The sequence below is a fragment of the Eschrichtius robustus genome, chromosome 3 (genome assembly GCF_028021215.1).
Source record: "Eschrichtius robustus isolate mEscRob2 chromosome 3, mEscRob2.pri, whole genome shotgun sequence".
NCBI lineage: Eukaryota > Metazoa > Chordata > Mammalia > Artiodactyla > Eschrichtiidae > Eschrichtius > Eschrichtius robustus.
In genome coordinates this window covers 29450774-29475138 of record NC_090826.1, presented here as the reverse complement: position 1 = coordinate 29475138, position 24365 = coordinate 29450774, and the positions used below count along the sequence as shown (strand labels likewise).

General features: G+C 46.3%; 2 protein-coding genes and 1 non-coding gene across 4 annotated transcripts; 1 reads left to right on the top strand and 2 right to left on the bottom strand.

Annotated features, from left to right (window-relative positions):
• Nucleotides 1-557: 557 nt before the first annotated feature.
• Nucleotides 558-2243, top strand: EVA1B (eva-1 homolog B). Its single transcript, XM_068539519.1, has 3 exons — nt 558-746; nt 1155-1252; nt 1536-2243. The coding sequence occupies exons 2-3, from the start codon at nt 1186-1188 to the stop codon at nt 1979-1981; spliced, it is 513 nt and encodes a 170-aa protein (XP_068395620.1). The 5' UTR covers nt 558-746; nt 1155-1185; the 3' UTR covers nt 1982-2243.
• A 673-nt stretch (nt 2244-2916) lies between these two features.
• SH3D21 (SH3 domain containing 21) lies at nt 2917-24003 on the bottom strand. 2 transcript variants are annotated; one of them, XM_068539517.1, is made up of 16 exons: nt 23985-24003; nt 23650-23807; nt 23486-23549; nt 23055-23173; nt 22715-22805; nt 22483-22538; nt 22338-22383; nt 22091-22191; nt 21886-21972; nt 21678-21720; nt 4910-5003; nt 4763-4815; nt 4549-4643; nt 3477-4399; nt 3322-3385; nt 2917-3232 (listed from the first exon to the last, which is right to left on the bottom strand). In XM_068539517.1, the coding sequence occupies exons 1-16, from the start codon at nt 23986-23988 to the stop codon at nt 3167-3169; spliced, it is 2064 nt and encodes a 687-aa protein (XP_068395618.1). In that variant the 5' UTR covers nt 23989-24003; the 3' UTR covers nt 2917-3166. The 2 variants fall into 2 exon arrangements, with proteins under 2 accessions (XP_068395618.1, XP_068395619.1); XM_068539518.1 differs by lacking the exons at nt 22715-22805; nt 23650-23807; nt 23985-24003 and having other exon boundaries at nt 23486-23551.
• TRNAE-CUC (transfer RNA glutamic acid (anticodon CUC)) lies at nt 14734-14806 on the bottom strand. Its single transcript has one exon. It is a non-coding gene; the product is annotated as a tRNA-Glu (tRNA).
• Nucleotides 24004-24365: the final 362 nt, after the last annotated feature.

Below are 24365 nucleotides of genomic sequence, written 5' to 3'. Positions count from 1 at the left end.
CCAGCTGGCCACACTCACTGCCTGGGCCCTGGGAGGAGGGGACGAGAGCCCCGGCCCTGGATTGTGGCTGAGGGTCTGGGGGAGGGTTGGTATCTGAGCTAGGGAAAGGGGCAGTCTTCCCTGGGTGAAGGGGCCTCCTGGGAGGAAGAGCAAGGTTTAGGGAAGGGGTTAAGAGCTCAGGGTCAGAGAACAGTGGATTCAAATCCTGACCATCTGGGTTAAGTTATTCAATCCCTCTGTGACTCAGTTGACTCATCTGTCAAGTGGGGATAATGGTCTCCACGTTATAGGGTTGTTAGGATTAAATGAAAAAATATTGTAAAGGATTTAACACTGCCAGGCACCTACGGAGAACTCCATCCTCATTATTATTGTTGTTATTAGCAGCCTGGGGGCGGGTTCCTGCAACCGGCCTCCCCAGCGGTTTCCTGCCGGGGAGCAGACGGCCCCTCAAGCCTCGGCCCCACCCCACCCCTCCTCCCTGCAGCCCTCCTCTCCCCTTCCTCTCCCGGCCCTTTTCCTCCCCGCCTCCCCCGGCCCGCCCCGCCCCGTCCCTCCTCTTTCCTCGGAGGAAACTTTCCGCCGGCTGGTCCATCGGCCCTTGTCCGGCCCGCGCTGCCGCGGCCTGGGATCCGAGCCGGGCGGGCAGGTGACCGGGACCGGACGGGGCGGGAGCGGCCGGGCCCCGGGTGTCTGCGGCCGCCGGACGCGCCGGGGCCGGGCAGCGGGGAAGCGGGGCGCTGACGGTGAGTGAGCCCGGGCCTCCGGGCCCGGGGGTCCCCGTGGGGCGGACGGGATGGGAGAGGGAGGCGGCTTCCCTGCCCGGAGCCCGCCCAGGGAGTAAGGAAGGCGCCCACGTCTCTCTCCTTCATCCCGATTCCCGGACGGCGAAAGCGGGCCTCGTTTGGGGAACCCACCAGGGGACGGAGCCTTCTGCGGCTCACTCCCCCGACCCTCAGGTGTTGGGGCGTCCGCGCCCAGGGGAAGGGCCCCCCAGCCAGGGCCCAGGTCGGCAACGAAGTTAGGAAGCCGCTCTCTCCAGGGTGGAGCCTGGCTGGGGCTGCCCTTCCAGGGAGCAGAGCTGCCCCGACGAGAAAGCGGGGTCAGGGTCGGCTCCAGAGGGGAAGAAGGGTCTGACCTTGCTGACCTCGCAGGCTGACAGGGGAGCTGCGCCCCCAGAGAAGCATGGATGCCCCCCGAAGGGACATGGAGTTGCTCAGCAACAGCCTGGCGGCCTACGCACACATCCGCGGTGAGGGCAGACCCCCGGACCTGGACCCCTCCCTGCCTCCTCAGGCCCCACTCCACCCCTTCCCTCCCCTCCTCTCGGCCCCTGCCACTGTAACCCCCCTTAGCCAGTCACTTACTCCCAAACCGCCCCCCACTCCCCCGACTGCCCGATGGCGTGCTACCTAAGGTCCCTCAAATAGAGGGTACTGTCCTTGCCCCCCAAACTTAGAACCTGGAGTCTTTTAGAGATGGGATGACTCCCACGTGCCAGGCCCCCTCCGTGACTTCTGCCCTCTGACCCCCAGCTAACCCCGAGAGCTTCGGCCTCTACTTCGTGCTGGGTGTCTGCTTTGGCCTGCTGCTCACCCTGTGCCTCCTGGTCATCAGCATCTCCTGCGCACCCCGCCCGCGGCCCCGAGGCCCCACTCCGCGCCGGGACCCCCGCAGCAGCACCCTGGAGGCCGAGGACGACGACGACGACGACGACGACGACGAGGAGGAGGACACGGTGACTCGGCTGGGCCCCGACGACACGCTGCCGGGCCCCGAGGTGTCCGCGGAGCCCGACGGGCCCCTGAGCGTCAACGTCTTCACTTCGGCGGAGGAGCTGGAGCGGGCGCAGCGGCTAGAGGAGCGGGAACGGATCCTGCGGGAGATCTGGCGCACTGGACAGCCAGACCTGCTGGGCACCGGCACGCTGGGGCCCAGCCCCACGGGCACGGGCACCCTGGGCCGCATGCACTATTACTGACCGGCCCCCAGAGCGTACTGGATATGCACAGGGGCTTCGAGCTGCCCCAGGACCTTTGGACTGCCCCTGCCCACGGTGCTATGGAGGCCCCGCCCCCACGGCTCCCCTGGTGCTGTTGGGCCTGGATTCCCGTCCCCTGGGAGACACCCTTCCCCCGTCCAGCCAGAAGGCCCTGGGGGTAGGGCAGGACGCAGGGTCCCCATCCCTTCTCTGGGGGACGGTTAAGAGGTGACGTGACCAATGAAAGCTGCATTCTCAGTGACTCAGTCTCCCTCTGTTATCCTTCCCCCTAATGACTCCCAAGCTCTTGCCATGCAGGGGGCCCCAGGGCTGAGACCCCTTTACCAGGCTGACCACCTCCTTCCACCCACCCGACGCCTCAGCACACGTGCTTGCGTTCAATTCACACGTGGCAAACACACACACTCCGGCACCCACACTCCACCGCCTCACCACAGACGCACACACAAAAATCAACCGCATTCCTTTCAAATGCATTCCTTACCGGTAAACGCCGGGTACACGTTGCCCCCGTCCCTACAAATGCCCTAGGTTTATGCATCACTGCAATCACACACACGCGCGCGCGCACACACAAGGCCTCGGAACCCTAACCTTGACGCTAAGGCGCTATTAGCCCCAATGTAACCAGGGGTGCCCGAGCTGGGCTGTGGAGTTCTTGTGTCACTGCGTTCCTGTGAGTCCCTCAGAGCGGACAGTGGAGGCAACTGGGAGGGGTCCGGGCTGGAGAGCCGGCCCGCCCGGCCCCTCCCCTGGCGCACAGCTGGATTCTGGAATCCGGCCCCCGGGCAGAGGCCCGACCCCTCCTGGGCCCCTCCTGCCGGCCATTTCTCCAGCGCGGGGACTAGCGTCCGAAGGAGACACCCTCCCCCCTCGCCATCCGGTGGATAAAAATAGCCGTGCGCAGGCCTTGGGAACGGTAATGGAAGCCACATGTTGTCCAGATGTGCCCGGGAGCGACTGCCAGGAAAGCCGAGGGCCGGGAGCGCAGAACGCCAGCCTCGCCCCGCCGCGCAGACCCCGCCCTGCACCGACCAGGGAGGCGTGGCGCGCGTACATGGCAGAGTTTACTTTCTTGCGTTTCCCAAAATCGTGTGCAAGGACGTGGGTGGCCGGAGCCCGACTTCGCTCCAGGTCCCGCCGTAGTCCCTCCCGGGCCCACCCTCAGTGCGTCTGCGTCTGCGCGTGGATGGAGCCCAGGTTCCGGGACTCCTGGGTCCTCCGCGTCATCTGAACCGAGTGGAGAGAGGGCGTCAGGGGAGTGCCAGCAGCCCACCCCCACACACCCCCGCCCCGCCTGGGACCCGCACCCCACCCACCTCCAGCAACATGCGCTTCTCCCTCTCGCTCTTCAGCTCCTCCCAGATGTCAGTTAGCTTCTTTCTGCGGACGCGAGACCGAGGGGAAGGGGTGGGCCGGGCAGGCCTAGAGTCTGCACCCCTCTCCTCCCCTCCCCGCACCCCTCCCCACTTACTCCAGCTGCACCCCCATCAGCTCCAGCGACCTCCTTAAAGCCTCCACCTCGTCCTTTATCCTCACCATGTCGTCTCTGTCACTTTTGCTATCTGTGAGATTTTGCGGGACCAAGGAGTGGAGGGTGGGAGTCATTTGGGGCTCTGGAGTCAGCATGATAGGATGTGGATTCTTCTGAGCAGGGGATACCTCTTCGGGGGGCACCTCCTCTTTGGGGGTAGCCTCATCCTTCGCTGGTGCCTCCTCCAGGAGAGTGGCAGCCTCTTCCTGGGGGTCGGCCTTCTCAAGGGCAGGCATGGACCCTGACTTGGACTTGGGCTCGGACTGGAGAGGGGAGCTGTCCCTCTTATCCAGGGGACGTTTCGCCATGCAGAGGGGGTGCTCCCCTGGCATGTGAACCTCCTCTTGGGATTGAGCCTCACTGGCCTCAAGAGACCTGGCGTTTAGCAGGGCTTCCTCCGGAGAGAAGTGATGGAACTGAGTGTTGTCTCGGGTGGAGGCCTCTTCAGAGAGCACCTGTTTGGTGGTCAAGACCTTTCCTAGGGTGTGGGCCTCGTCCCCAGGAGGGGCCATCTTTGGACCAGGTGGGACTTCTGGGACCGGTGCCTCATGCACAGAAAAGACCCTGTCTGGTCTGGGGGCTTTGTCCTCCAGAGTTGGGGTCTCCTCTAGAATAGGGACCTTATCTGGAGTTAGGGATTCCTCTGGAGTGGGGGCCTTATCTGGAGACAAGGTCTTCTCTGGGCTGCGGGCATTGTCCAGAGATGAGGTCTTCTCTGGGCTGCCGGCCTTATCCGGAGATGGGGTCTTCTCTGGACTGGGGGCCTTATCTGGAGATGGGGTCTTCTCTAGGCTGGGGGTCTTGTCCAGAGTTGGGGTTTTATTCACACGAGGGGCCTTTGTAAGGCTGCTCCGCTCTTCGCCCTGTGGTGATGGGGGTGAGGTCTCAGCCGAGGGCTGGGTACCTTGACAGTTTGAGTCTGGTTCCCCTTGGCCTGGGATCCTTCACACCACACCCCTGAGAACCAGACTCTGCCCAGGATCCCCACTCTCCCCAGTCTTGGGCCTCTCACCCGACTGGCTGCAGAGCGTTGCTGTGAAGCCTGGGTTTTGGCTCGCTTTCTGCCACTCTGGCCTGGACACCCACCGAGGAAACTGCTGCTGGAGCCTGTGAGAGCAGACCCTCAGGGGCCCGGGCCTACTTGGACCCCAAGCCTCTCCCCATCTCCGTCCCTCAGCACAACCACCCCAGGCCTCACCCCACTGCAGGGAGGCATCGACACTTACTGGAGTTTCGGGAAGGGCGCTTCTGACTGTCTCCGCTGGGTGTCCAAGATGGCCTGAAACATGTCCCCATCAGAACCGGGGATGGGGGCAGGGAGCAGCATTTCTTCTGTACCCTCCTCTTTCCCCCTCCGCCACCCTGCTCCTTACTTGGCTTTGCTTGGCCCAGTCGGGGCTGTCACCAGCTTCTTGACCATAGGGAGGGCTGTTCTGGGCATCATCTTTTTGGGTTCCTTAACAGGAGCTGGGAGGGGAGAGGGGAGTGGGGCATTTGTTCACTCATCCATTCATCTAAGAGTCACTGTGCTGTGCACAGGGGACTAGTGACAGGAGATGAATCATATTTGACTCTGCCTCCTGGGAGCTCTGGGGACACTGACCATGGGAGCACCCCCAAAGAGCTGTCAGGGAAGGCTTCGTGGGGAGATGGCTCCAAATCCTGCCAGTTTTTAATCCATGCTTTTCAAAGACTTGTACTCGGCTTAGTGCCCATGGCTGGTTCAGACTCTTCTCCTTCCTGGACCAAGGCAACATCCTTCCCCCTTCCAGTCCGCACTCCCTTCTCTGTCTTCTCTATCACATCTACTCCCTAAGAGATCTCACCCAGCCTTATGGGTTTTATTATCATCAATAAGCCAACAACTCCTAAATTTTCATCTCTAGCCCCTTCCTCTTCCCTGAACTCCAGACTCATACCCGACAGCTCTCAATATTTCCACTTAACTTAGCATCACACACTTACCATAGCCAGAACTAAACTCTTGCTTCCCAACCTCCTTGCCCTCAGAATCTTCCCCTTTCCCACTGCTCCCCATCTTGCCCACTCACTCAGACGACAAAGTGAGGAGTCCTCCTTGACGCCTTTATTCCCATATGCTGCACATGCAAACCACCAGTAAGTCCTGTCTGCTCTAAACACATCCTGAATCCAGCCATTCATCCTCACCTCCACCACTAAGCACTCTAGATTGAGTCACACCGTCTTCACTAACCTGGGCTTGGGCTGCACCCACCCTGCCTAGGGTGTGCTCTCCCCACAGCAGCCAGAATGAGCTCATGTTCTACTGGGGAAGCAGACATAAACAAAAGGAGTAAACTATGTACTGTGTTAGAGATTTATTAGTAGTACAGAGGGAGAATAAGCAGGGGAGTGTATGATTTTAAATGAGATGGTCCTGAGAAGGCCACACTGAGAAGGTGACATCAGAGTGAGCATCTGAAGGCAGTCACACAAGTGACATTCATATCCACGGACACAGGAACAGCTACTCTGGCACATGCACACATGCTGAAATTGACTTACACACACAATATCACACATAGATACAAACAAAATCCCCTGACTGTGGCTCGCAGTGGGCGAGAGCATGGATCCTAGAGCCAGACAGCAGACTTGGAATTCCTGCTCTATTACTCGCCAGTTGTGTGAGAACTTGGTTGGTAATTTAACCTTTCTGTGCCCCCATGTCCTCATCCATAAAACATGGATAACAAGAATACACATCCTGTAGGGTTGTTGTGAGGTTTGAGTGACTTAATCCATGTGAGGTGCTTAGTGTCTGCCATATAGTCAAAGCTCAGTAAATGTTAACTATGAGGCCTGCTTCTTGTAGTGTGGCTGATGAGGTGCTCTGTGGAGCCCTCCCACTAGAGAGCGATTACATTCTGCTTAGAATACAATTTTAAGGCACTGTTGGACATAAAAGAGGTAGGAGAAGTCCACAAAAAAGGTAGGAACTGGGGCCAGAAAGGAAGTGAGAGGGCAGCACGACTTTGTGGCTACAGAGCCTGGGGCCAGTGATGAGGAGCAGGCGCCCCATGTTCTGCTCCTTTGGCTCGTCACAGGCCCAGAGCTCGGTAGCCAGACAGCAGCGAGAGTCTTGCACCACTTTCTTCTGGAGGGCTGAAGTGGTCTCCGGTGGTTGGTGCCCTCTGGCTACTGGCAGAAGTAAAAGCAAGTCCTCGCTGCAAAAAGTTTTCCCCTACAGAGGTGTACAGAACTCCCACACACTGAGATCATACACAAAGATCCTAAAACACACGAGAGGGCAGGCCACTGAGAGCAGGAGTCAGCAGACGCTACACACAGCAGATACTGGAAGTGTCAGGAAAAGAACACAGCATAGCTACATATAGTATATTTGAAGAAATAAAGGATGAGCATGCAACAAAAGGACCATTAGGTCCTGTTAGGTCCAGGAAGATTTTGCAGGGAAGAAAAAAAAAAAAAAAGAATTCTGTACTACTAGAGATGATAAAGAGCATATATGAAATAAAATGCAACGTGTAGGTTAAACAGCAGATTAAACCTAGATAAAGGGACTTCCCTGGTGGCGCAGTGGTTAAGAATCTGCCTGCCAGTGCAGGGGACACGGGTTCAAGCCCCGGTCCGGGAAGATCCCACATGCCGCAGAGCAACTAAGCCCGTGCGCCACAACTACTGAGCCTGCGCTCTAGAGCCTGTGAGCCACAACTACTGAGCCCGCGTGCCACAACTACTGAAGCCCACGCGCCTAGAGCCCGTGCTCCGCAACAACAGAAGCCACCACAATGAGAAGCCCACTCACCACAACGAAGAGTAGCCCCCGCTCGCCGCAACTAGAGAAAAGCCCGCGCGCAGCAACGAAGACCCAACTCAGCCAAAAATAAATAAATAAATAAATAGATAGATTTAAAAAAAAAAAACAAAAACCTAGATAAAATCTAGAGAGAGAATTAGTAAACTAGAAGTAGAATGAGACAAGGAGTGAAAATTTGAAAGCAGTGTTCAAAGGAAGAGGTAATAGAAGCAGGGTTTGACTATGGCTGAGTGAGGTAGGTGGTGGTTAAATACTCTCTCCACACAGCAACTATAAAGCTGGATAAAAATGGCAAAACAACCATTTCAGTGCTTGGATACTGACCAAAGACATAAAATAATTGGAGAAGCACTTGTGCTTGATGGTGTTCTTGCCTGCTCCCATCCCTCCCCCACCCCCTACTGCCTTGGTCCATGTGGACGTTCTGCAGGGTGGGATAGGTGGAGGATGAGCAGCTTTACTGCCATGGTTGAAGAGAACTCAATCAATATGGGGTGCAATCTTGGATTTGGCATTGGTTTCATTGATATGACACCAAAAGCACAAGCAACCAAAGAAAAAATAGGTCAGTGGGACTTCATCAAAATTTTAAACTTTTGCGCACAAAGGACACCATCAAGAAAGTGAAAAGACAACCCAAAGAACGGGGAAAATATTTGCAAATCATATGTATGATAAGGGCCTTTTATCTAGAAAATATAAAGAACTCCGACAACTCAACAGTAAAAAGTCAACCCAATTAAAAAATGGGCAAAGGACTCAGATTTTTTCAACATCATTAGCTGTCAAAGAAATGCAAAGCAAAACCACAATGAGATAGCACTTCATACCCACTAGGATGGTTACAATCAAAAGACAGATAATAACAAGTACTGGTGTGAATGTGGAGAAACTGGAGCCCTCATACACTGTTGGCGGGAATATAAAATGGTGCAAACACTTTGGAAAACAGTCTGCCAGTTCTTCCCAAAGTTAAACCAGAGTTATCATATCACCTAGCAATTCCTTTCATAGGTATATACCCAAGAGAAATGCAAACACGTCCACATAAAATCTTGTACACTAATAAAGTTCATAGCCAAAAAGTAGAAACAACCCAAATATCCATCAACAAATGAATGGAAAAAAGTGATACAATAGAATATTACTGGGCAATAAAAAGGAATGAAGTACAACACATACTACAAAATGGATAAACCTTGAAAACATTATTCGACATGAAAGAAGCCCATTAAGAAGACCATATATTGTATGATATCACGTATATGAAATGTAGGCAGATCTATCAAGACAAAGTAGATTAGTGGTTGTCTTGGGATGAGGAGGGGAGAATGGGGAGACTGGTGGGGTAATGGCTAAAGAGTACAGTGAGTGACAAAAACATTCTAAAATTGATTGTGGTGGTGTTGCACAACTATGACTCTACTAAACACCACCGAATTGTACATTTAAATGAGTGAATTGTATGGTATGTGAATATATCTCAATAAAGCTGTTCCCCAAAAAAGGTGGCAGGCCAGATTTGGCCCACAGACCATAATTTGCTAACTCTTAACCTAAACACCCCAATAAAAGGCAGAGATTGTCAGACTGAATTAAAAAAGCAAGATCCAGCTATATACTGTGGACAACAGATTCAAAGACACAAATAGGTTGACAGTAAAAGATTGGAGGAAGATATATCACATAAATAGTAACTATAATAGTAACCATATATTAATATCAGACAAACTTCAAGATGAGAAAAATTACTAAAGAAAAAGAGGGAGAGGTTATAATGATAAACAGGTAAGTACATCAGGAAGAGATAACGATGACAAATGTACATGTGCCTAACAACAAAGCCTCAAAATATATAAAGGAAACACTGACAGAACTGAAAGGAGAAATAATTCAAAAATAATAGTTGGAGATTTTGTTCAGGAGAAAGGTTAAGACTTTGAATTCAGACTTGTAAAGTTAAATATACATGGTAAATTTCAAGAGCAACCACTAAAATAATAACAATAAAGTGTACTAATTCTAAATTAATGAAAAAAGTGAGATAAGAAAAAAAGGAGAAAATAAACATTTTAAAATGTTGTAAAATAATATGATTAATATAGTCTAAACTCATCAATTTATCACCAAAGAAAAAGACTGACAAACTAGAGTTAAAAAACAAAGGTGAGAGGGCAGACAGCAGAAGCAAGAACTACAATCCTGCAGCCTGTGGAACAAAAACCACATTCACAGAAAGATAGACAAGATGAAAAGGCAGAGGGCTATGTACCAGATGAAGGAACAAGATAAAACCCTAGAAAAACAACTAAATGAAGTGGAGATAGGCAACCTTCCAGAAAAAGAATTCAGAATAATGATAGTGAAGATGATCCAGGACCTCAGAAAAAGAATGGAGGCAAAGATCGAGAAGATGCAAGAAATGTTTAACAAACACCTAGAAGAATTAAAGAACAAACAAACAGAGATGAACAATACAATAACTGAAATGAAAACTACACTAGAAGGAATCAATAGCAGAATAACTGAGGCAGAAGAACGGATAAGTGACCTGGAAGACAGAATGGTGGAATTCACTGCTGCGGAACAGACTAAAGAAAAAAGAATGAAAAGAAATGAAGACAGCCTCAGACACCTCTGGGACAACATTAAACACAACAACATTTGCATTATAGGGGTCCCAGAAGGAGAAGAGAGAGAGAAAGGACCAGAGAAAATATCTGAAGAGATTATAGTCAAAAACTTCCCTAACATGGGAAAGGAAATAGCCACCCAAGTCCAGGAAGCCCAGTGAGTCCCATACAGGAGAAACCCAAGGAGATACATGTCGAGACACATAGTAATCAAATTGGCAAAAATTAAAGACAAAGAAAAATTATTGAAAGCAGCAAGGGAAAAACGACAAATAACATACAAGGGAACTCCCATAAGGTTAACAGCTGATTTCTCAGCAGAAACTCTACAAGCCAGAAGGGAGTGGCATGATATACTTAAAGTGATGAAAGGGAAGAACCTACAACCAAGATTACTCTACCCGGCAAGGATCTCATTCAGATTCGACGGAGAAATCAAAAGATTTACAGACAAGCAAAAGCTAAGAGAATTCAGCACCACCAAACCAGCTCTACAACAAATGCTAAAGGAACTTCTCTAAGTGGGAAACACAAGAGAAGAAAAGGACCTACAAAAACAAACCCAAAACAATTAAGAAAATGGTCATAGGAACATACATATCAATAATTACCTTAAACGTGAATGGATTAAATGCTCCAACCAAAAGACACAGGCTTGCTGAATGGATACAAAAACAAGACCCATCTATATGCTGTCTACAAGAGACCCACTTCAGACCTAGGGACACATACAGACTGAAAGTGAGGGGATGGAAAAAGATAAATGGAAATCAGAAGAAAGCTGGAGTAGCAATACTCATATCAGATAAAATAGACTTTAAAATAAAGAATGTTACAAGAGACAAGGAACGACACTACATAATGATCAAGGGATCAATCCAAGAAGAAGACATAACAATTATAAATATATATGCACCCAACATAGGAGCACCTCAATACATAAGGCAACTGCTAACACCTATAAAAGAGGAAATCGACAGTACACAATAATAGTGGGGGACTTTAACACCTCACTTACACCAATGGACAGGTCATCCAAAATGAAAATAAATAAGGAAACAGAAGCATTAAATGACACAATAGACCAGACAGATTTAATTGATATTTATAGGACATTCCATCCAAAACCAGCAGATTACACTTTCTTCTCAAGTGCACATGGAACATTCTCCAGGATAGATCACATCTTGGGCCACAAATCAAACCTCAGTAAATTTAAGAAAACTGAAATCATATCAAGCATCTTTTCTGACCACAACGCTATGAGATTAGAAATGAATTACAGGGAAAAAAACGTAAAAAACACAAACACATGGAGGCTAAACAATACATTACTAAATAACCAAGAGATCACTGAAGAAATCAAAGAGGAAATCAAAAAGTACCTAGAGACAAATGACAATGAAAACACGACGATCCAAAACCTATGGGATGCAGCAAAAGCAGTTCTAAGAGGGAAGTTTATAGCTATACAAGCCTACCTCAAGAAACAAGAAAAATCTCAAATCAACAATCTAACCTTACACCTAAAGGAACTAGAGAAAGAAGAACAAACAAAACCCAAAGTTAGAAGAAGGAAAGAAATCATAAAGATCAGAGCAGAAATAAATGAAACAGAAACAAAGAAAACAATAGCAAAGATCAATAAAACTAAAAGCTGGTTCTTCGAGAAGATAAACAAGGTTGATAAACCATTAGCCAGACTCATCAAGAAAAAGAGGGAGAGGACTCAAATCAATAAAATTAGAAATGAAAAAGGAGAAGTTACAACAGACACCACAGAAATACAAAGCATCCTAAGAGACTACTACAAGCAACTCTATGCAAATAAAATGGACAACCTGGAAGAAATGGACAAATTCTTAGAAATGTATAACCTTCCAAGACTGAACCAGGAAGAAATAGAAAACATGAACAGACCAATCACAAGTAATGAAATTGAAACTGTGGTTAAAAATCTTCCAACAAACAAAAGTCCAGGACTAGATGGCTTCACAGGCGAATTCTATCAAACATTTAGAGAAGAGCTAACACCCATCCTTCTCAAACTCTTCCAAAAAATTGCAGAGGAAGGAACACTCCCAAACTCATTCTATGAGGCCACCATCACCCAGATACCAAAACCAGACAAAGATACTACAAAAAAAGAAAATTACAGACCAATATCACTGATGAATATAGATGCAAAAATTCTCAACAAAATACTAGCAAACAGAATCCAACAACACATTAAAAGGATCATACACCATGATCAAGTGGGATTTATCCCAGGGATGCAAGGATTCTTCAATATATGCAAATCAATCAATGTGATACGCCATATTAACAAAATTGAAGAATAAAGCCATATGATCATCTCAATAGATGTAGAAAAAGCTTTTGACAAAATTCAACACCCATTTATGATAAAAACTCTCCAGAAAGTGGGCATAGAGGGAACCTACCTCAACATAATAAAGGCCATATATGACAAACCCACAGCAAACATCATTCTCAATGGTGAAAAACTGAAAGCATTTGCTCTAAGACCAGGAACAAGACAAGGATGTCCACTCTCACCACTATTATTCAACATAGTTTTGGAAGTCCTAGCCACGGCAATCAGAGAAGAAAAGGAAATAAAAGGAATACAAATTGGAAAAGAAGAAGTAAAACTGTCACTGTTTGCAGATGACATGATACTATACATAGAGAATCCTAAAAATGCCACCAGAAAACTACTAGAGCTAATCAATGAATTTGGTAAAGTTGCAGGATACAAAATTAATGCACAGAAATCTCTTGCATTCCTATACACTAATGATGAAAAATCTGAAAGAGAAATTAAGGAAACACTCCCATTTACCATTTCAACAAAAAGAATAAAATACCTAGGAATAAACCTACCTAAGGAGACAAAAGACCTGTATGCAGAAAACTATAAGACACTGATGAGAGAAATTAAAGATGATACCAACAGATGGAGAGATATACCATGTTCTTGGATTGGAAGAATCAATATTTTGAAAATGACTATACTACCCAAATCAATCTACAGATTCAATGCAATCCCTATCAAATTACCAATGGCATTTTTTACGGAACTAGAACAAAAAATCTTAAAATTTGTATGGAGACACAAAGGACCCCGAATAGCCAAAGCAGTCTTGAGGGAAAAAAACGGAGCTGGAGAAATCAGACTCCCTGACTTCAGACTATACTACAAAGCTACAGTAATCAAGACAATATGGTACTGGCACAAAAACAGAAACATAGATCAATGGAACAAGATAGAAAGCCCAGAGATAAACCCACGCACCTATGCTCAACTAATCTATGACAAAGGAGGCAAGGATATACAATGGAGAAAAGACAGTCTCTTCAATAAGTGGTGCTGGGAAAACTGGACAGCTACATGTAAAAGAATGAAATTAGAACACTCCCTAACACCATACACAAAAATAAACTCAAAATGGATTCGAGACCTAAACGTAAGACCGGACACTATAAAACTCTTAGAGGAAAACATAGGAACAACATTCTTTGACATAAATCACAGCAAGATCTTTTTTGATCCACTTCCTAGAGTAATGGAAATAAAAACAAAAATAAACAAATGGGACCTAATGAAACTTAAAAGCTTTTGCACAGCAAAGGAAATGAAAAACAAGACGAAAAAACAACCCTCAGAATTGGAGAAAATATTTGCAAGCAAATCAAGAGACAAAGGATTAATCTCCAAAATATATAAACAGCTCATGCAGCTCAATATTAAAGAAACAAACAACCCAATCCAAAAATGGGCAGAAGACCTAAATAGACATTTCTCCAAAGAAGACATACAGATGGCCAAGAAGCACATGAAAAGCTGCTCAACATCATTAATTATTAGAGAAATGGAAATCAAAACTACAATGAGGTATCACCTCACACCGGTTAGGATGGGCATCATCAGAAAATCTACAAACAACAAATGCTGGAGAGGGTGTGGAGAAAAGGGAACCCTCTTGCACTGTTGGTGGGAATGTAAATTGATACAGCCACTATGGAGAACAGTATGGAGGTTCCTTAAAAAACTAAAAATAGAATTACCATATGATCCAGCAATCCCACTACTGGGCATATACCCAGAGAAAACCATAATTCAAAAAGACACATGCACCCCAATGTTCATTGCAGCACTATTTACAATAGCCAGATCATGGAAGCAAGCTAAATGCTCATCGACAGATGAATGGATAAAGATGTGGCACATATATACAATGGAATATTACTCAGCCATAAAAAGGTACGAAATTGGGTCACTTGTTAAGACATGGATGGATCTAGAGACTGTCATACAGAGTGAAGTAAGTCAGAAAGAGAAAAACAAATATCATATATTAACGCATATATGTGGAACCTAGAAAAATGGTACAGATGAACCGGTTTGCAGGGCAGAAGTTGAGACACAGATGTAGAGAACAAACGTATGGACACCAAGAGGGGAAAGCTGCGGGGGGGGGGGGGTGGGGATGGTGGTGTGATGAATTGGGCGATTGGGATTGACATGTATACACTGATGTGTATAAAGTTGATGACTAATAAGAACCTGCTGTATAAAAAAATAAAATAAAATTTAAAAATTAAAAGAAAACAAAGTTACTTTCTAGAGATCTTTTGCAAAATAACGTGCATATAGTTAACACTATTGTACACTTAAAAATGGTTAGGATGGTAAATCTTATATATTTCCTACCACAATTTTTTTTATTTTTCCGTGCCGCAGCTTACGGGATCTTAGTTCCCCAGCCAGGGATCGAACCTGGGCCCTTGGCATTGAGAGCACAGAGTCCTAACCACTGGACCACCAGGGAAATCCCTTACCACAGTTTTTTTTAAAGGTACAATAGAGAAGTTTTTTTTTTAAAGTATGTGAATATAGTAACAAGAGACTGAATAAGAATATAGTAACAAGACTTTGAACAAGCATATAGTAACAAGAGATTGAACAAGAAAAAACAGTTGAAAAAATAAATATTAGAAATGAAAAAGGACTATAACTGCAGATACAGATGAAATTTAAAAGATTATAAGAGGGGACTTCCCTGGTGGCGCAGTGGTTAAGAATCCGCCTGCCAATGCAGGGGACAAGCGTTCGAGCCCTGGTGCGGGAAGATCCCAAATGCTGTGGAGCAACTAAGCCCGTGCACCACAACTACTGAGCCCACGTGCCACAACTACTGAGCCTATGCACCTAGAGCCCATGCTCTGCAACAAGAGAAGCCACTGCAATGAGAAGCCTGCGCAGAGCAATTAAGAGTAGCCCCCGCTCGCCGCAACTAGAGAAAGCCTGCACACAGCAACAAAGACCCAATGCAGCCAAAAATAAATAAATAAAATAAATTTTAAAAAAACATTATGAGAATATTATGAACAACTTTATATAAATAGTCAGAAAACATCGATTAAATAGATAATTAAAAAATATAACTCACTAAAACTGATTGAAGAATTTTAGTGAGATTTTTGGCCAGCCATGGTTACCCAGGGACCAGGAGATAGAATGCTGTTTGTGCCAGTCTCCTGAGGTGTAAGGTTTCCTCTCCCTCTGAATTCCAAGGTGAAGCCCTTTAAAGAGCAGTTGTAAAGAGGCCTTTGCAGATGTAATCAAGTTAAGAGGAGCTCATACTGGATTAGGGTGGACCCTAACCCAGTGACTGGGTTAGGTATCCTTATTAGAAGAGGGAAATTTAGACACAGACACAGAGGGCAGAAGACCTTGTAAAGACAGAGGCAGAGAATGGAGTGATGCAACTGCAAGCCAAAGATTGCCAGAAGCTAAGAAGAAGCAAAGAAATATTCTTCCCCTAGAACCTTCACAAAGAACATGGCCATGCCAACATCCAGATTTTGGATTTCCAGGTTCCAAAAATGTGAGATATTTGTGTTGTTTTAAGCCAGGAGAAGGCAGGCAGGCAGGCAGGCAGGCAGGCAGGCAGGCAGGCAGGCAGGCAGGAAGGAAGGAAGGAAGGAAGGGAGGGAGGGAGGGAGGGAAGAAGGGAAGGAGTGGGGAAGGAAGGAGAGAGAGAGAAAGAAAGAGAGAAAGAGAGAGAGAGAAGGAGGGAGGGAGGAAGGGGAAGAAAGAAAGAAAGAAAGAAAGAAAGAAAGAAAGAAAGAAAGAAAGAAAGAAAGAAAGAAAGAAAGAAAGAAAGAAAGAAAGAAAGAAAGAAAGAAAGAAAGAAAGAAAGAAAGAAAGAAAGAGAAAGAAAGAAAGAAAAAGAAAGAAAGAAAGAAAGGAAGAAAGAAAAGAAAGAAAGAAAGAAAGAAAGGAAGGAAGGAAAGAAAGAGAGAGAGGCAGAGAGGGAGGGAGGGAAGGAAGGAAGGAAGGAAGGAAGGAAGGAAGGAAGGAAGGAAGAAAGAAAGAAAGAAAGAAAGAAAGAAAGAAAGAAAGAAAGAAAGAAAGAAAGAAAGAAAGAAAGAGAAAAAGGGAAATGGTACAGGGAAAACTGGACAGCTACCAGTAAAAGAATGAAATTAGAACACTCCCTAACACCATACACAAAAATAAACTCAAAATGGATTAAAGACCTAAATGTAAGACTGGACACTATAAAACTCTTAGAGGAAAACATAGGAAGAACACTCTTGAACATAAATCATAGCAAGATCTTTTTTGACCCATCTACTAGAGTAATGGACATAAAAACAAAAATAAACAAATGGGACCTAATGAAACTTAAAAGCTTTTGCACAGCAAAGAAAACCATAAACAAGACGAAAAGACAACCCTCAGAATGGGAGAAAATATTTGCAAACAAATCAACAAAGGATTAATCTCCAAAATATACAAACAGCTCATGCAGCTCAATATCAAGACAACCCAATCAAATGGGTGGAAGACCTAAATAGACATTTCTCCAAAGAAGACATACAGATGGGCAAGAAGCACATGAAAAGATGCTCAATATTACTAATCATTAGAGAAATGCAAATCAAAACTACAATGAGGTATCACCTCACACCAGTTAGAATGGGAATCATCAGAAAATCTACAAACAGTAAATGCTGGAGAGGGTGTGGAGAAAAGGGAACCCTCTTGCACTGTTGGTGGGAATGTAAATCGATACAGCCACTATGGAGAACAGCATGGAGGTTCCTTAAAAAACTAAAAATAGAATTACCATATGACCCAGCAACCCCACTACTGGGCATATACCCAGAGAAAACCATAATTCAAAAAGACACATGCACCCCAATGTTCATTGCAGCACTATTTACAATAGCTAGCTCGTGGAAGCAACCTAAATGTCCATCGACAGACGAATGGATAAAGAAGATGTGGTACATATATACAATGGAATATTACTCAGCCATAAAAAGGAATGAAATTGGGTCATTTGTAGAGACGTGGATGGACCTAGAGACTGTCATACAGAGTGAAGTAAGTCAGAAAGAGAAAAACAAATATCGTATATTAACGCATATTTGTGGAATCTAGAAAAATGGTACAGATGAACTAGTTTGCAAGGCAGAGAAAGAGACAAAGATGTAGAGAACAAACGTATGGACACCAAGGGGGGAAAGGAGGGGGTGGGATGAATTGGGAGATTGGGATTAACATATATACACTAATATGTATAAAATAGAGAACTAATGAGAACCTGCTGTATAGCACAGGGAACTCTAGTTCACTTCATTGTACAGTAGAAACTAACACAACATTGTAAAACAACTATACCCCAATTAAAAAATATATATACACTAAAAACACTATGCACTTAAAAAAAAAAAAAGGGAGAAAGAGAGAGAGAGAGGGAGGGAGGGAGGGAGGGAGGAAGGAAGAAAGAAAGAATTTTAGCCAGAAGCCAGACTTACTTATAACTATAAAGAAATTGAAGTAGTTTAAAATCTTCCCATAGTGGAAGAAAACAGGACCAGATGAATGTACAAGCAAGTTTTACCAGCTTTCAAGGAAAGATGATTCCCATCTTATGTAAGCTCTAAAAGATATTTTAAAAACAAAAAAACATATTCCTTAACTCATTCATGAGGCCAGTATAATACTGATAATCAGATGAGGACAGTAAAAACAAGTGCAAAAATCTGAAGGAAAAGAAAAAAAACTGGGAAGGTATCCCAACAGTATATGAAAAAAATAATAAACCATGACCAATTTGAATTTATCCCAGGAATACAAGGGTGGCTTAATATTAGAAAATTCTCCAAATATCTTTATTACATTGACAGATTAAAGAAGAAAACCCATATAATCATTTCAAAAGATTCATATAAACAATTAGAAAATTCGACACCCACTCTTGATAAAAATTCTAAGCAAAAGAAATAGATATGGAAATATGTTAATATAAATGTTTCAGACATTACATGAAAAAAAAAAAAAAAGAAAAAGAAATAGAAAGACCTTCCTTAACCAGACAAAAATATACCTACAAAAGATCTAAGCAAACATCATTGTTAAAGGGAAAAAGTTTGAAGCATTCCATTTAAAATCAGGAACATGCTATTTATCTCTTGTAAAAATAAAATACAGTGTGTGTGTGTGTGAAAAATAAATAAATAAAATAAAATCAGGAACATGGTAATGATGTTCAGCATCACTATTTCTATTCAATATTGTATTGCGATCCTAGCCACTAGAGTAAAACAAGAAAATGAAATTAAAAGATATAAGATGTGGAAAGGAGAGAGCCAAACTGTCATTACTCACAGAATAAATGACTGTCTTCATAGAAAACCTATTAAGGATTTACAGATAAATACTGAAATTATCAGCACCATGGCTGGCTATAAAATCAATATACAAAAATCAGTGCATTTTTATAGTCCTGTAATAAATAATAAAAAGGATATCTAATTTTTAAAATGACACAATAAAACTACATGCAGAAATAATAAATGGTGCTAGAACAAGTGATTGTCCATATGGAAAAATGTATAATTAGAGCACTCATTAAAATCAATGTTACATAGATAAAAGCATTTAAAAATGAAAAGCAACACTTTAAAAGTTTTAAAGAAAATATAAATGGATGGTTTTTCTGAATTTGGGGCAGGAAGGATTACTTAAACAAGAAAAAACCTGCTAACTATTAAAGATAAGATTGATATGTTTGCATTAAAATTAACTGCTAGATAAATATTGTATGTTATCACATATATGTGCTTATCACTTATATGTAGAATCTAAAAAACAAAACAAACAAATGAATATAACAAAATAGAAACAGACTCATAGACATAGAGAACAAACTAGTGGTTACCTGTGGGGAGAGGGAAGGGGAGAGGGGCAAGATAGGGGTAGGGATTAAAAGGTACAAACTACTCTGTATAAAATAATTAACGGGAATTCCCTGGTGGTCCAGTGGTTAGGACTTGGTGTTTTCACTGCCATGGTCCTGGGTTCAATCCCTGGTCAGGGATCCCACATAAAAATAAATTTAAAAAAATAAACAAACAAATAAGCTACACGGTGGGAATATAAATTGGTACAACGGCTATGGAGGACAGTATGGAGGTTCCTTAAAAAACTAAAAATAGAACTACCATATAATCCACCAATCCCACTCCTGGGCATATATCTGGAGAAAACCATAATTTGAAAAGATACCTGCACCCCAATGTTCATTGCAGCACTATTTACAATAGCCAGGACATGGAGACAACCTAAATGTCCATCGACAGAGGAACAGATAGAGAAGATGTGGTACATATATACAATGGAATATTACTCAGCCATAAAAAAGAACGAAATAATGCCATTTGCAGCAACATGGGTGGACCTAGAGATTATCACACTAAATGAAGTAAGTCAAACAGAGAAAGACAAATATCATATGGTATCACTCATATGTGGAATCTAATTTTTTTTAATGATATATAAATAAATAAATAAGCTACAAGGATTTATTGTACAGCACAGGGAATATAGCCAATATTTTGCAATAACTTTAAATGGAGTATAAGCTGTAAAAATTTTGAATCACTATGTTGTACACCTGAAACTAATATAATATTGTAAATCAACTATACTTCAAAAAATTTTTTTTTAATTTAGAACTCCTGTTCATCAAAAACCTCATTAAAAAAAAGAAGAAAAGCCACAAACTGAAAGTATCTATAACATGTATAACACGTAATTCAGAATATATAAAGGACTCCAACAATTATTACTAACCAGGGAAATACAAATGAAGTCCACAATGAGATGCTATTTTGTGCTAGATTCACGAAAATAATGAAATCTGGTAATACCAAGTGTTGAAGAGGATTTGGATCAGTATGATCTCTTATACACCGATGGTGGAGTGGTAAAAGTGTACAATCCCTTTGGAAACCAATGTGACTTGACCTCATAAAAGCTGAACATTTACATACCCTACACTCTAGCAGTGCCACTCCTAGGACTATATCCTAGAGAAACATTTTACCTGCACACCGGAAGACAGACACATGATAGTGCTTATGGCAGCACTATTTGTAATAGTAAATACTAGAGCCCTGCTGCTTCTGGTTCCAGCCCTGCAACCTCATCACAGCCCTCCTAGCCCCTCTTGTCTTTACTACTCAGCTCCTGCAACATGAGTCCTGCTGCCAGAGGCTGGGCAAGTCCCTGAAAACACACACCATATCCAGAGAGCAGCTCCCAGGGGACTGAAGGCTTGAGGCAGACCTGGGGCCAGCAGTGGCTACTGGTTTATATTGGAAAGATAAAGGAGATTTTCTGTTTCCTGTTTTATAAATGTACATTTTTCACTTGGTGTCTTATCAAATGTTTGTGTTTAAAACATATAAACATCTACTATTGCCGTTTTCTACTTGGCTTTAGCAAACAACAATAAATGAATAAAAAAATAAAATAAAAATAAAAACTAGAAACAACGAAAATGTCCAACATCAGGAATAGACCAGATACATAAATTGCATTCAGTTCCACAAGGAATAGTATACAGCAGATAAAAAGAAATGAACTGCATCTACACACATGGATGAATCTTAGAAACATAATGTTGATTGGAAACAGCAAGTCCCAGAAGACCATAAACATATGATACCATTTTTATAGACCTCAAAAACAAACAAAAATAAATTAATTGATACATTGTTTAGGCACATACCAAAGTGAGTACATTTAAAAACTCAAGGGAATTATTCAAAATTCAGGGGAGTGGTCAGGGTTACCTTTGATGTTGGGGAAGTAGCAGAACGGAAAGAGAGGAGCACACAAACCACTAGCAATTTCTAGTTCTCGGGTTTGGGTGACAGACCATGGGTGCTCATTATTAAGTTTTAAAACACATATATTATGTATATTTTTTGATTATGTGAAATATTACATTAAAACATAAATTAAAGACACATCCCACGAATACAGTGATGCATAAACAGAACTATTCACTGACACACTTAATAGATACATGAACACACAGTCTCAAAGACCCAGATACACTGATCCATACGTTTCCTTACAAAATGAAACAAACCTAAACACATTCGTTCATGAGAATGACAGCCACATTCTCTGGAGAGAAGAACAGGAACATACCAACACACACAAAGTGACACATTCCTAACACTGACCACATACATTCCTACCAGTCCCATGGGGAGGTACCTCCTAAGGGGGTGTACTGGACCACTGGGAAACTATGGGTGTTTATGAGCCACTGGACTGGTGGATTGTCTCCCAGAGATCACCCCCCAATCCCAGGCTTCCCGGGCACCCACCTGATCCCCGGGATGCCACTTTCCGTGCGACCAGCTTCTTGATCTATGCAGAAAAGAAGTGTCAGAATCTGAAGAGGAGCCCTCACATTTCTAGGTTCCACCCTCATTTGTGGGTGGCCCTCCAGCTGTGTCCCGTGAGAGCCACAACCCCCAACTTTGTCCAGAGTAGCCTGCCCCTTGCCACCTGAGTGCCTGGCTTCGTACTCACCGGGGGTGGTGGGAGCACAAAGTTATCTGGGAAAAGTCCTCTTCTGCCTTGAGACTCTCCTTCCCACCAGCCCTTATCCTCTGTGGTCTGGGAGAGCAAGATGCCATGGGGTGGTGAGCCAGATCCCCACGCTCCTTCCTTCCCCAAGCCCACCCTTCTCAACACCCCCGTCCCTGTGCCCTCCCCTGCCCTGTGCCTTTCCCACCTTCCTCAGTACTTTCACCTCGTCCCCCCTCCGCAGCGCCAACTCATCTGGGGCCTCGGGATGGTAGTCAAACAGGACCCTGTAGGTCTCAGGGTGGGAGACTGAGGGGAGGTCAGTTCACTGAAGCCAAACCCCCTCCCCAAACCATTCATCGGCTCCCTCCTCCATCAGTCTAGCTGGGTCCCCACCCCCAAGTCAGAGTGGCTTGGGGGGGAAGATGTGAAGGACCCTTTGGCTGGGTGCTCACCTGTCCGCAGGTAGTCTGGAGGGCTGTCATAGTTCAGGCTGCTCAGCTAGTGGGGCAGGGGGAGGAACAAGCTGAGCCCCCCAACCCCCCGCACCCCCCAGCCAAGAGGAACTCACCACCTCTTTGCCCACTCCACCCAATTTACCTTGGGAGGCCGCTGGGGACCAAGGCTGATTGAAGGCATGTCTGGGTTACCAAGGCCTGGTGGGGGATAGTGAGGTTAGGGGCGGGTGCTAATTCAGTTTAGGTCATGGGAGAGGTCAAAGGGGTGATGGGGCAAGATGTGTGGATCACAGGCTCAGGCCACTGGGGAGGGTCACTGAAGATTGTAGAGTCTGGTCACAGGGGTTCACGGGGTCACAGGGTCCAGGTCTCACTTGGGGGTCCACTGTCCAGCAACTCCACAAAGTTGGACGGGAAGGCTCCCAGCTGCCCGTTCTTCTTCCCCAGCCACCAGCCGTCCTCAATCTGGGGAGGGGGGAGGACGAAGGGGCATCTGGTTCTGCCCCAAGGGGCTCCCTAGGCATCTTAAACCCTGGTTCACCCCCCTCTCCCGATTCTGCCCGATGACCCCTCTCCTCCCTTGCTCCCCCACTTTCCCATTTCTGTGCCCCTCATCAGTCCCATCACCCACACCCTCACTGCACCCATGTCCCCTCATCCGGAGACGTACTCCATCATCTCCCCCCAAACCCTCTCATCACCTCATCCCCTCACCTCCTTTATCACTTCCACAATCTCCCCAGCTTGCAGCTTCAGCTCGTCCGCCTGCTCCGGGCTGTAGCTGAAGTTCACTTTGCACCATCTTTGGGGGCCTGGAGATTCGACGGGGTGACCTAGGGTCGGACGAGAGTGAGGCCGCTGGAGCCTCGGGCCTCAGTCAGCTGAGCTGGGGGACGGGCGGGCCGCGAGCGCCCCCTTGGTACTCCCAGGCCCCGCCCCAGGGCGGAGCATTGTACTCGAGAACCAATCACGGGCCGCCCAGAGGCCACGCAGTCCCGCCCAGAGCCGCGCCCGTCTCGGCGAGCTGGGACGACCTGGGGGTGGGGGTGGGGGTGGGGGTGGGGGTGGGGGGGGGGGTGGGGGTGGGGGTGGGGGTGGGGAGGGATGGGGAGCTGCGCGCGCCCGCCCACCGCCCTGGCTCTCACCTCGGCGGCGCTCACAGCGCGGTCTCGGCGCCTCCCCCGAACCGCGGAGAGTCTCACGGATCTCCTACGAATGAGCGCACGGGCAGGGGGGCTCTCAGCTCCCGAGGGCGCGCGCTGAGAGCCACGCCACCCCACCCCCCGCCCGACCTCCGGCCCGGCCTCACCTGCACCAGGCACTCGGGGAAGAGGCCACAACGGCCCCCAAGCTCTCCACGCAGCCAGCCCCGTGCGGGCCCCTTGCACACCTGCCGGACCACGTCCCCGGGCGCCAGGCTCAGCTCGTCCTCTTTCTGCGCGCTGTATCCGGCCAGGACCAGCGCCTCTGCGGGCGGAGAATGGCGCGGGCACGCGGCTCAGAAGAGCCCATTCAGGGCCGACTCGCCATGGCGCGAGTCCCAGGCCCCGTGTGGACAGCGGGAGAGCGGGGTGGTGGTGTAGGCTTTTATCGCTATTTCCACGCAGTTGCATAGAAGAGCTACCCCAAACCCTCTGCACATACCCATGGCTTCCGGGCCGCCTTCCGGAGCCGAGCAAGAAGGATGGTGCAGTCGCGTTCGCAGCCGAGAACTGGGTCCAGGTAGGGTGGGACAAGCAGCGAGATTGTGAAGCCAAGGAGGCGGAGACACGAGCCGATAGGTCGGGCTCCAGGTGCAAGGAGTGGGTATGGGAGAGGGGGTGGCCCAGCTCGGCAGGTTCGGTCCCCAAACCAGGAGTGAGGACTCCGGGATCTCTGGCCAGTGCTGGGGTCACAGCTCCCCGACATGATCTTGTCTGCCTAGCCACCTAAGCTTCAGTCTAGCCACCTTCCCTCCTTCTCAGCCTTGGCCCTGAGGCTCCCACCCACCATTACTGGCCTACCCTCTCTCCGGGCTGACAAGCT

Coding starts and splice junctions, on each gene's coding strand:
- EVA1B (XM_068539519.1), top strand. CDS start 1,186: ATGGATGCCCCCCGAAGGGACATGGAGTTGCTCAGCAACAGCCTGGCG. Junction 1,253..1,535: donor GGCCTACGCACACATCCGCG/GTGAGGGCAGAC, acceptor TCTGACCCCCAG/CTAACCCCGAGAGCTTCGGC.
- SH3D21 (XM_068539517.1), bottom strand. Junction 4,400..4,548: donor AACGCTCTGCAGCCAGTCGG/GTGAGAGGCCCA, acceptor CCATCACCACAG/GGCGAAGAGCGGAGCAGCCT. Junction 3,233..3,321: donor AGAAGCGCATGTTGCTGGAG/GTGGGTGGGGTG, acceptor CACTCGGTTCAG/ATGACGCGGAGGACCCAGGA.